The 12,677-nt window shown below is 44.0% G+C and overlaps 2 protein-coding genes across 2 annotated transcripts; one reads left to right on the top strand and one right to left on the bottom strand.

Annotated features, from left to right (window-relative positions):
• Positions 1–816: 816 nt before the first annotated feature.
• Positions 817–4,293, top strand: LOC139662626 (alanine aminotransferase 2-like). The gene is made up of 11 exons (XM_071541329.1): positions 817–921; positions 1,453–1,542; positions 1,682–1,790; positions 1,914–2,047; positions 2,138–2,381; positions 2,686–2,765; positions 2,847–2,983; positions 3,132–3,303; positions 3,534–3,689; positions 3,815–3,927; positions 4,177–4,293. The coding sequence occupies exons 1-11, from the start codon at positions 817–819 to the stop codon at positions 4,265–4,267; spliced, it is 1,431 nt and encodes a 476-aa protein (XP_071397430.1). The 3' UTR covers positions 4,268–4,293.
• A 142-nt stretch (positions 4,294–4,435) lies between these two features.
• dhx30 (DEAH (Asp-Glu-Ala-His) box helicase 30) lies at positions 4,436–12,287 on the bottom strand. Its single transcript, XM_071541328.1, has 19 exons — positions 12,116–12,287; positions 11,787–11,917; positions 11,563–11,673; positions 11,153–11,422; positions 10,902–11,051; positions 10,143–10,295; positions 9,526–10,041; positions 8,661–9,041; positions 8,403–8,481; positions 8,190–8,294; positions 7,900–8,075; positions 7,552–7,758; positions 7,354–7,435; positions 7,032–7,225; positions 6,720–6,879; positions 6,410–6,567; positions 6,081–6,184; positions 5,845–5,984; positions 4,436–5,460 (listed from the first exon to the last, which is right to left on the bottom strand). Exons 1-19 carry the CDS (start codon positions 12,285–12,287, stop codon positions 5,201–5,203), a joined length of 3,549 nt encoding a protein of 1,182 aa, XP_071397429.1. The 3' UTR covers positions 4,436–5,200.
• Positions 12,288–12,677: the final 390 nt, after the last annotated feature.

Here is a 12,677-nt window from a genome sequence, read left to right on the forward strand (position 1 = left end):
ACTTTACAGGATTACTAAAAAAAAGGTATCATTGCAAACGTGGGTGTAATGGTGGCGCTATGGAGCACAACCAATGTCGTCTGACACACTTTGGGGCCCATCCCAAACGTTTATGTTAAGTTTGGTTGCTCTAGCTTTAATTAAAAAAAAAATAGTAGTAATAGCCACAGTCTAGGAAGTCAAAATATGCTGTGTTCAAAATTTCGTTAAGATTGCATCAGCATTGTGGGAGAAGTAATCAAAAAAAGGTTTTGCAGAAAATTCAAATTGGCATAAAACTGTCATGGCAAATTAAATCCGCATTTGCAACTGATTTGCTTTGAGCCAAGGAATTTTTTTTTTTCTAAACCATACAATAGTGGGCTACTTCTGTTCCCTTAGATTAGGATGACTTCTCATCCTATATGTGACAGTTTGCTATCAAAATGGCAGTCTCTCACCTGTATTGTTCATATCACAATGTGTGTAACTGCAGTGGCTAATTTATGAAATTTAATAAATGTCTAAGTCACAAATAGATGAAGGATCTTTGTGTCCTCCATGTCTCTAGGCCGCATTGTCTGGACACTTGACAAGAAACTCCAAGACTGTTAATAAGGCACTTATTAACACATTTCTTCCATGTATATCTTTAACCAGAAATCCTCTCTGTGTAAAGAAATTCACTTGGGACAAGGTGATATGTTACACACATCCCAGCCAAGTTAGCCAAGGTTCTTGTTACCGGTCCGTAAGCTCAGTTGCCTTTCCAGCTTTGACATTTCTCATTTCAGCGGGCGCCCTGGTCTGAGAGGTTAGTGAAGAGCAGTTAGAGAGATGTCTTCCCTGAGAGATATCAGTCCATATGTGAGGAGCATCAGACACTCAGAGCTGGCAGCCGTGACAACACAAGCTTGCCAGATCGAGGAGGAGCTCAGACAGGTAAAAGATATTGATATTGATATAGATGTAGAGTAGGGCGGGACGATATGCTTATCTCACAATATGATACGATAATCGATATGGGGGTTCACGATTCGATACAACCACGCTATGATGTCATATAGAAAAGTTCAATGACAACAAAGTCTGAATGTGCAGAATTATGTTTATTTCTAAGCAACAAATCTTTCTAGCAATGGCATTTGCTTGCTAGAATATAATCAACAAATTTAAAATGTCATTACAAAGTGCAAATAATATAATTTGGATGGAGAGCTTGTGAAATTGTGATGGGCAAGCCATCTCATTTGTGATTACTACAGCAGAATAAAATGTAGCTAATATTGCGATTCATTTTTCTGCCCCACGATATGTATTGTGACATTTTTGTATTGCGATATATTGAATTTCGATACATCGTCCCATCCCTAACGTAGAGCATGTGCAAACTACAGTATATTTAACAACCTATATTCTAATATCTAACTTACTTTCTAACTTATGCTATAAATTGACTCATCTGTTCTATAGGGAGTGAGAAAGCCGTATAAAGAAGTGATAGATGTCTCCTGGGGCGACTCACACCGGACAGGAGTGAAACCCTTGTCATTTGTCCGACAGGTAATTTGTCTGTCCACCCTGTGACTTTCAGAGTCTGCACGCCTGATTAAGTTACAGCCATTGTGTGTGCAGGCCCGTACATTTCCATTAACACAATCTTTGTCTGACTCGTCTGTCTGTCTGTCTACATAATGGGCAGGTTCTTGCAACATGCCTTTACCCTCAGCTTGCCAACAGTGACAAACTGCCAGCGGATGCGAGACAGAGGGCTCAGAGGCTGCTTGGGGTGTGTGCTGGAGGGAGTGTAGGTAAGGACTGTGTATGTGTGATTAAAATGTTAAGCAATGAAAATTCTTCATTGTGGAAAAAAAAAATAGCCTATTTTAGCTGAGTTTGTGAAAGTTTACCAGAAATGTTTGTCATTTGTGTAGGTTCGTATACTGCCACAGGGGGAATATCACAGATAAAACAGAGTCTCTCTAAGTTCATATCACGACGAGATGGAGGGGTTCCGTCTTTCCCTGAAAATATATTCATAGCCTCGGGGTCCCAGAGGTCAATCGCGGTAAGAATCATTATTGCTGTCTTATTGCCAAAACTACCATCACTGCCATCATCATCATCTTCAAGTCAAATCTCTTACTGTGCCCCTTAGACCGTTCTAACACTCTTGATGAACAGCGCGGGCTCGCCGCCATCAGGGGTGCTAACTCCAGTCCCATCCTACCCCTCTGGCAACAACGCCTTGCTGGGGCTTGGAGGAGCCGTCATGCCGTACTACCTGAAGGAGGAGCAGGGCTGGGAGCTGCAGAGAGACGAGCTACGAAGAGCACTGCAGGCTGCAAAGAGGGTCTGCAACCCTGTCGCTCTGTACGTTATCAACCCTGGAAATCCCACAGGTAATGCAGCAGAATGGAATTAATCTAAATGTACACCACCTACTATTTTTTTGCTATTTGTTCACATTTTAGAATAGTAGTAAAGACAAAACTATGAAATAACACAATTGGAATTATGCAGTGACCAAAAAAGTGTGAAACAAATCAAAACTATCTTATATTTTAGATTCTTTACAGTAGCCGCCCTTTGCCTTGATGGAAAGGCAAAGGCTTTGGAAAGAAATTCATACATAGGCATCAACTTCACTATTTAAATTTGTCTAAGAAACACATTTATGTTTTCTTCATGCTGTGTGGCCTATAGGTCATGTTCAAAACAGGAAATCAATAGAAGAGGTCATCCAGTTTGTTTCAGAGGAGAAGCTCTTCCTTTTGGCTGATGAGGTGAATCAGCATCATCATCTATCTCACTCATAACGTGACTACGCATTTTTGTTCCTTAACCACCAACCCTGTTGCCCACAGGTCTATCAAGGGATCGTTTTTGGGGAAGGGAGTGAATTTATCTCTTATAAGAGGGTTCTGGCTGAGATGGGGCCTCCTTTTTCAGACACGGTGGAGCTGGCTTCCTTCCACTCAGCATCCAAGGGCTTCATGGGAGAGTGAGTTCTCAGTCCTGATTTGTATCTTGGAAAAAGCGGCAACTACTTTGTCTGTTTTGGCTGATCCTCACAAAAGTGCATGCAACTTAAGACAAATCTCAGTGGCATTAAGACCATTGTCTAAATTTGTATCTGCCTCTGACACCAGGTGCGGTCTGCGTGGTGGATATGTGGAGCTGGTAAATCTGGACCCCGCTATTATCGAGTACATCTCCACTCTGTTCTCCCTTGATAACTCAACTGTGACTGGTCAGATAGCCCTGGATCTGATGGCGAACCCCCCACAACCAGGGGATCCCTCATACCCCCTGTATAATGAGGTGAATTCTCATGCTATAATGCTTCACACCATCTGATCTAGTCTAATGATCCAATAGCCTGCTTTTTCCTTAAGAAACACAAAGAAAATGTCACTACCATGGGCCCAATTTGCACCGTTGTAACTCTAACCTTGACAAAAATGTAGTTTGCTGTAAGAATCTGGGACCTGGACAGCTGAGTGCCAAATATGGATTTTCCTTTGATGTTTTTTTCTTCTCTCCCCCTCCAGGAGAGACAATCCATGTGGGCCATGCTGGTTCATAATGTGAAGAGGACCCTTGAGGTTCTCAACAGCCTGCCGGGTTTACGCTGCCAACCAGTGAAAGGAGGTTCCTATGTTTTCCCCAGACTCTTTCTCCCGCCTGGAGCCATTCAAAAAGCCAAGGTTAGGATACTATTTTATAGGGCCAAGCATACACTGCATGTCATATTAAAATAAACCATTCTACTCTTGTCGGGTGTATTGGATATAAACATTTTTAGACTTGGATGTGTCTTTGGATATTTTAGGAGGTAGGAATGCAGCCAGATCACTTCTACTGTAGCAGACTGGTGGAGGAGGCTGGGCTGTGTGTCGGTCCTGGTTGTGAGCATGGGCTGGAGGAGGGCAACCATCATTTCAGGTATAGCACATTCCAATTCTCAATCAATTAAGCATCATCATTCTCAATACAGCTGTCACAAATACCAGTCTTTACTAAACAACAGTAAATACTTGTATGTGTCTGTTTTCCAGTAGACAAACCAGGGAATGCTAAGAATTAAGGGGTCTATTTCATAGTTTGACGATCCAAAGGGATAATACATGTATACTGTGAAGAGTTATGGCAAATATCACACTTACGGTCCTTAACCCTCACGTCTCTCTGCAGATTTTGCATCATGACCTCGGTGGATACGATGGAGGAATTTCTGAGACGCCTGACCAGCTTCCACATACAGTTTATGAAGGATTTCTCTTGAACAGAGCAAAAAAAAACCCCTCATGAATGTGTTTCTTTGTAATAATTGACTTTTTTTTCTCCCCTTTCTCAGTTTCATTTCTTTGCAAATCTCAAAGAATGGCAAATTGTGTGTTAATGATGTACAGACATAATCAAAGAATCTGACCAGTTACCTCGTATTGGTATTTTGAATTTATTACAATAAATATGTGACCACATTATTTACTGCATGCAGTCTAGTTTGACGGCCTTTGGCCAGAGGCATCTTCTGTCTTGATACTCATTAACAGAGTAAAATCCCAACTTCTGCTTTTCAGAAAGCAAATAACCAGAAAGTCCATAATCCAATCAAACACATGGATTTCCTCACGGCATATGGAGTTCATCATGTACCACAGTAATATTTATAATAGCAGACAACAGTCCACTTTTGGATTTCTGCTCTTCTTAAGAGTCCTGATTAATTAAGAGCATATTGTACTGTAATAAATGACAAGCACATTCAAGTTCCTTGTAAAACTACAACCATTCACATTCTCAGTATTTTTAGCTGCGACCAGCAGCTAGTTACAAGTCACTCTGTCGGTCCCAAAAAACCCCAAAAACCTTTACTGCACATGTGCCACTTTGAGTTTAGCTTGGTTGCCACACCAGAGATCCCACGTGAGTCAAACTGGTTGCATCTTATCACAAAATATGTGCTTGTTGCTATCTCATTTAGCTCTCTTGTAGATGATTAAGGAGGATATTCATTCACTGAATAGCTCACTGCTTGTGTGTTTGGCCACGGGTAAATTTGAAATACAATACACAAATAATATATACAAGTGACATACCATCATGCTCCCTGATTCTTCAGTACCAGCCAGCAGACTTGATTTAGACAACATGTAACAGTGCAACAATTCATTTCTCCCCAACAGGCTGACCCTTCTTCTTATCCTTAATATCGTCAATCCACCTCACTGTCGCTGTTGTGTGTGTGAGTGAAAGGATTTGAGTCTGTATTGTTGAGCAGCTCCGCAAGTAAGGAGATGAGCTGGCCATCCTGAGAAGAGTTGTTCATGGTGTTGTTGGGATTGCTCAAGTTGCGGTACAGCATGGTCTGAATGGAGGTGCGTAGTTCCCACAGCAGGTCCCAGGTCGCAACTGGCAACTCACAGCGCACCAGAGAGTGTCCAGGTAATGACACCTCCACATGATCTCCGCTCACTGGGACAAAGAGGACAGAAAATTACTTGTGATAAAAGACAAAAGACTGCAAAACCTGTGTAATCACAGACACATTACAATCAAAAAGCACCTCTACGTATATTAGGGAAATGCAATGTGCGCTCATACACCAGGTAGTATGGTAGAAGACAAACTACACTTCTAACTAGTGGCTAAGTCAACACATTAATTAAATATTTTGTTCAGCAATTCTCTTAGTTACAACAACACTGTGCTACCACAGCAGTTTGGTGTTAACAGGTGGAGTTTTTAAAGTCAACGTAGTTTCACTCACTCCAATCATGCTGAGAACCTAGAAACTGCTGTTGTTAAGTACATTCCTACAGCAAAAGCCACCTTTATGGAGAGCAGCACATGTCCTACCTGTCTCTGTGATGTCGCAGTCTGTGAGCAGCAGCAGGGCAAGTGGGTGGACGACAGATGAGTCTCTGATGAACACGTTACCGTTGGACTTGACTGCACTGAAGAAGGTCAGCCAGCGACTAGGGAGCTGATCCTTTCCCCTATAACACAAAGGAAGATGTAAACATGGATCATACTATATAAGCCAATAAAGCACATGTAACATGCTATAAGTGAACATTAGAGCACGCCCAAACCTGTTGACTGAGGAGCGGTGAAGCAGCACTGGTCCACTGAATGTGCGGTAACACAGATTGTTGGGGCGAAAGCGCCCTCCTTTGGTTATCATGCCTTTCTTCACCTAGAACAAAGACAAGCACATCAGTTAGTGTATGAACACAAGATATTACACAGGTGAATTTCACCTGTGTAAATTTGGAATATATTCACAGTATACAGTGTCACTGGTCACTTGGGTGATGTTAATCAAGATAGATAGAAACAGGGAGTAAGGTTGCAGCTAGAAATACAGTCAATATGAGGCAGTATTTCAATAGCGACTACACTCTGGGAGGTCACCATGTACCTTAATGAGGTTGGGATAGAGGCCAGCCAGCAGTACAGCCTTCAGCAGCTCATCCTGGCTGCTGTGTTTGTTGTAGAGAGAAGAGTGCTGCTGGCACTCATTGGCACGAGACACCAGATTTGCTTCACACAGGTTCTCACTGAACTGAGAGATGAGACCTGCAACACAACAGCACCAACAACAACAAGAATCACTACGTGAAGCTAGTTAACATGTAAAGGTTAGCAGGAATGCTGCTAAAGTCCCAGCAACTTGAAATACATACTGGACCATGACAATGTCTAGATGTGTGTGTGTGTTTCAAACTAACCATTGACGAATCGCAGGCTGGCCCCGGACAGGGTGTGTGTGTCCAGATAGTCCTGTCTGTCCCCTCTGTCTCCCTCCTGCTGAACTCTCCTCCAGCCCAGCACTGCCCTACTGAACCCCAAGTAGTCACTGTAGCTGGAACCGCTCAGAGCCTCTTTAGCCTGGACAAAGACAGAAGGATCAAAAGATTATGAAATTATAAATACCAAGCGATCGGTAAATTGCAGCATATAAGTATCCCTTGGGTTTAGATATATTGTCCATTTCAAAACAGCATGTATTGGTAATAGGTGAGTGTAAATATGTGTCTCACGTTGCCGACAAGTGCTCTGTTCTGCAGGCTGTTGTGGAAGGGGTCTCTGGTCAGACAGGCAACTACACACAGCATGGGCAGAACACAGCGGAACATGGCACCCAGCACCAGCACTTTGCCGAGCCGCGGGTCACATGACATACAGGCAACACGCTCTCCCAAGGGTGTCAGGGCTTCTGTTTTGTCCAGAACACCTGTACGAGGGAAAGAAGTAAGAAGTTAAACCTGTATAGAAACATGAAAAAATTACATCATAAGTTAGACACAAATGGTAAAAATATGACCACATGATGCAGAATATGAGCAGCTGTCAGTCACTCACCGATGTCTTGTAGATTGCGGACAGCATCTCTCACAGCTTCTTTCTCTGGACTGTCCAACACTTGTGATAAGAAATCTTCAGCCTCCACACACAAAAAAAGACAGTCACGGAACATGGCCAGAAAGTCTAAAAATCACAATTTAAAAAACAAAACAAGCACAATTTAACTTCCTCTTAGCCATTGCGCTCTCTCTTTACCTTGCAGTTGGGACTGTGGATTTTAACCTGCAGTATTAGGCTCTCCAGAGGGGTGCGCAGGATCTCAGGAATGGGGAAGGTAGTCATGGATTCCAGATGTTTCCGTGGGAACAGGTGGTAGGCGTGTCCTGACTGACATCGCCCTGCCCTCCCTCTTCGTTGTGTGACGTTGGAACGGGAGATCCACACCGTGTCCAGGCAGGAGACCTGGAAAACAATAGGAAACAGGCTGGATTATTACTGAATTATTATTGTTTTACATGATTCCATCAGAAAATGTCCACTCAGACTACTACATTGTTTTTGCAGCATAAAACAGCAGTTGCGTGCAATTACTTTGACACCAACCTTAGTCCGTGGGTCGTAATTCTGCTCCTTCTGAGTTCCCACATCCACCACATGAACAATGTCATCTATAGTGATGGAGGTCTCAGCAATGTTTGTAGCCAGGACAATCTTCCTCTGGCCCACCTGGGGGCGCTGGAACACTACCTGCTGGTCTGCCACTGACAAACTGGAGTGCACTAGGAGGAGAAAGGAAAGAAATGATAAATACATTCTGTCAGTGGGGAGAAATCCTCTCTCTGTACTTCCAAAAGAAAACAGTGGACTTTGTAAACCCATCTTTACTCTCTTACATGGAACGATCCTCTGGGAGCCTGAGGAAAAGGAACGCTTCCCCTCTAGTCTCTCTTGAACTGCCTTGATGTCTTGCCAACCAGGGAGGAAACACAGCACTGCTCCTGAAACATGAGGGAAAAAACGGTTGGACAAATACGGTCATAACACTGTCATAATAATCAACAACATCAACAACAATGGCGGCAAGTGAGGGGTTAAGGATTGGTTACCTGGCTCTCCACGTCTGTCAATATGCTCGATTACGTCGGCCACTAAATCCAGGTCTGGTGTGGCATCATCTCTTCCCTCCTGAACCAATATATCAAGATAAGACACAAACTTATGAGACATAGGAAAGATTTAACATGGTTAAAAAAAAGAAATACCTGTGCACACAATGTATCCCCCAAGTCGGCTGAAATTGAAGGTAATGCATCAAATGAAAAACTACGACCCAGAGACAAATACAGCAGATGTGAGAGTCTCACCTGTCTGTCAGGCACCCTCACTGGGGGCGGAGGTGGGCGTCCCATCTCCCTCAGCACCTCCTCCAGGTACCTATCCTGGACTGGGTGCATGAACCCAGGCACCTTTACAATTGGGCAGCCCCCAAAGTACTGGGCCAGCCTCTGGTTGTCCCCAGTAGCACTCATCAGCACCACATGCAACTCTGGGTTCTCGTTAAGGCTAGAGCGCAGCAGAGCCAGCAGCAGGTCCGTGTTTATGTCTCGCTCATGGACCTCATCCACCACCACATGGCTGACCCCCTTCAGGGACGGGTTCCCCTGGAGCTTCCTCAACAGGACGCCCACTGTGAGGAAGAGCATGGCTCCTCCACTCTGCTCTGGGGGGCGGCTCTCAAGTCTCACCTACATACAGAAAAGATCACCGATTACATCCAAAAACCAAGAAGGTGCAGTATCAAAGAGATGGGCAAATTTCATAGGATTATCCACTGATGCAAATAATAATAATAACTTTATTTATACAGCACTTTTCTAAACAAAGTGCTTTACAAGAAAAATTACAATACAATAAAACACAACAAGGGATAAGCAAAGCAACAACATATAAAAAAAAAGAGGCAAATAAAAGTTAAAACCAATAAAAACAAAGATAAAACACAGGTCAAAGGTTGTAGATAAAAATAAATAAAACTATGAGAAGTCCTTTGTATAAAATATAGTTAAGAAGTGATTTAAAAGATGATACTGATTTTGCTTGCCTGAGATGCTCTCTCAAATCTCTCAAATAAGTCAAACCCAAGGAATTCCAATAAACAATAAACACAAAATCCCAGAACTGACGTGTCAATAAATTCTCTCATAACAGTCATGTCTGCCTGTTGCTCACCTGATACCCCACAGAGGGTTTCAGAGCCGGTCCCATCTCATGGGCAACACGATGGGCCACCGACACAGCGCTGATCCGACGAGGCTGAGTGACCAGGATGTTGCACCCCGCCCCGTCGCCTGCTCTCACGCGCTCCTCCAGCAGGAAGCGGGGAATCCGTGTCGTTTTGCCGCATCCCGTCTCGCCGGCGATCACCACCACCCTGGAGGACTCCACCGCCGAGACCACACGCTGCCGGTGGCCGTCGACCGGGAGCTGCACCTTCAGCCCGGGGTTTGCTCTCTCCCATTCCTCCTGCAGATGGATGTTGAGCTGCTCTGCCTGCTGGATAGAGAGGGGTCGGTACGGCCTGCCTGTGATGGCATCCGTCACCAAGTCGTCCTCTTCCTCCTCATCTTCCTGGTTTGCCGTCTGCTGCCCTCTCTGCTCTTCCTCCTCATCTTCCTGGTTTGCCGTCTGCTGCCCTCTCTGCTCTTCCTCCTCCCACAGTCTCTGCATTTCCGTCGCCACTGGGTACTGTCATTTAGAGACAAGGCATTCAGTTTGCTAGCATGTTGCATACGTAATAAAGAAGCTCTATATTCCACCCATATCTCTCATGTGAAGTGAGAACCGACCTGCGCGAGGTACTCTCTAATGCGTCCCTCCAGGTGTTGTGGGATTTCCAGTGGGAAAGGCTGTCTCTCCCTCTCTTTTGCCTCCTTCACCTTCTCACGGTGGTACTTGGCGTGAGTCAGCGGGTTGTTGTCCTTGTCTAGCAGCTCCAGCTCCTGGACCAGGCGACATGATATTTGTATTTTGACAAAGCTTTAACACGTAAGAGCATAATAACAGTTTTTCTTTAACAGTTTTATTTTTATAATGAACACCAATTACATATACATTGAACAAGGCAACTGAAGACATATAATAAGGTTAAATAATAAAAAATAAAAATAAATAAAATAAAATAATCATGGCTCATTGTTCATATGCACAACTTCCCAAAGAAGACAGTTGCCAACTAACAAAATATATAAATATGTACCAATGGAAGCCTGCACAAGGTTATAGTAATACCCATATATAAACATAAAAAATAACTACTTGCTTAAGTGACATATTATTTATGTTCAAAGCTTCAAAAGGTGCTCTTCCTGCTCCATCACCCAACCCCCACCCCCCCATGGGTCCTATTACTACTCAAAGTTTGAGTTAAAAAAACCACACATATTGAAATAACAACATCCTTACATAATATCTTACATGGATGTCCACACACACACATATATACCTGTACACCATAAACTTTGCCCATCAAGAAGTGCTGACTTCATAAAATCTATATGAGGTTGCCAAATACAACAGTAATAACAGTTTTCAGTATTCATCCTCACCTTCAGTTTCATGCAGGCGAGAGCTGCAGCTCTCTTCTCTGCCATCATTCTATTGCCAGCCGTAGCCATGAACCTCATCTCCTCCGGCCACTGGAGGGTCAGTTCACACCTCTTCAGCTTCCCTCCCACCGTTTTGAACCGAATTACCTCCTGTAGTGACAGATGATGAGGGCAGAAACAGTGAGTAGTTAGAGTACAGTCTGAGCTAAGAGTGATTTGCTCTCATTGTACGAAGGATGAGAGCTACTGACCCCGATTCTGTTGGACGACGTGGCGAGCTGGACAACTCTGGTCAGGAGAGATTTGGGTTGTGGAAACAGGGAAAGAGCTTCGGAGAGGTTGGAAGTATCTACTAAGGGAGCCAGGGATCCATTTTCTTCATCTCTTTTAGCTCTAGGCACATGGACGTTATCTGTATAGGGCTCATCCTCAGCGTCATACAGGAGTGACAGCTGCGCTGCTCTCCCCCGGCCAGATCTCTTCCCAGGCAGCTGATTGTTTGGACCGAGCACGCCCAGTTCCTACACACGATAATAGAGAGAAAGAGCCAATAAGTATGACTTAGGAAAAAATGTTTGTGGAAATGTGCGTTTTTACACACACACACACACACACACACACACACACACACACACACACACAGCGAGTCACTGGAGCTTACCTTCAGCTTGTGACAAGCGGCAGCAGCAGCAAATCGTTCTGCATCACTCTTCTTGGAGGCAAAGCCCTCCACCTCAATCCTGTCGGGCCACTGCAACGTGACGGTGGCTCTCTACAGAAACAAAGCCCACTAGCTTGAGACAGGCATTAAGAAAGACCAAGTACACTAGTTCTAACAATGGTTTAAACAATCTCATGGCATTTTCTTTATATGTTTGCCCTGACCTTGACACCGGCATGCTCTGTGCAGCTGTACTGGATGACCCGGGACAGGTCGCCCACCCCTAGTGAACGGGAGATGGTGCTATTCAACAGGCCCTTCGGGTCAGGGAACTCCTTCAGCAGATTTAGGCTATCTAGACAGTCAAAAAATGTCAGACAGACAACAAGGTCAACGATATCTTCATAATGTTCTTTACTGCGAACGACATTAGACGGGAATAACCCTAAAATGCAAACATTACTGCAATATTTTACACGATGGATGTCCTTGACGGCTGCATTTACAGCTACTGCGCGCTGTCACCTGGCTAGCTTAGATAGTTTTCACTCACCTCGTCTTGTCTGGGAAGATGATGTATCGTTTCCCTGAACGGCTCGAGATTTTGTCTTATACCACCGCACATCTTTGCTCCAGTTTGGTCCAATTTTGCTCCCTGTATCTACACATTTCCCAAGGTTGCACAGCGCTCTCAGTCGCACGAGTAAAACACCGGGTAGCGCCATCTTTAAACTACAAATTTCTTCTACGGCGCACTGCTCTACTCTCTTCCTTAGTAACCGTTGCTGGTTAACAACTGTAAATACAGCGCCACCCTTTGGCGTGGAGTATATAACCGTTATACTTTCCTGGACATACCATATGGAAAGAAAAACCTGTCTCAGAAAAGAAAAAAAAACAAGTGTGGAATATAAAATATGAAGTGTGACTAACATTTCAAATAGGAATATACCATTCATTGGGATGTTAGGATGTTTCCATAGCTTCCTCTACATCTGATTTCCATCCATTATCTGACTTCTTCCTTGGCACACAGTGGTCTCGCCACCTGGAGAATGGGAGGAAAGATCCCAGGCTGTTTCTCCTGGATTGCTGCCCATAAATAGCTCTGCAAG

The sequence above is a fragment of the Centroberyx affinis genome, unplaced genomic scaffold (assembly GCF_046629955.1).
Source record: "Centroberyx affinis isolate AG114_WGS23_722 - 3 ecotype Tasmania unplaced genomic scaffold, CSIRO-AGI_Caff_v1 ptg003853l_1, whole genome shotgun sequence".
NCBI classification, from domain to species: domain Eukaryota; kingdom Metazoa; phylum Chordata; class Actinopteri; order Beryciformes; family Berycidae; genus Centroberyx; species Centroberyx affinis.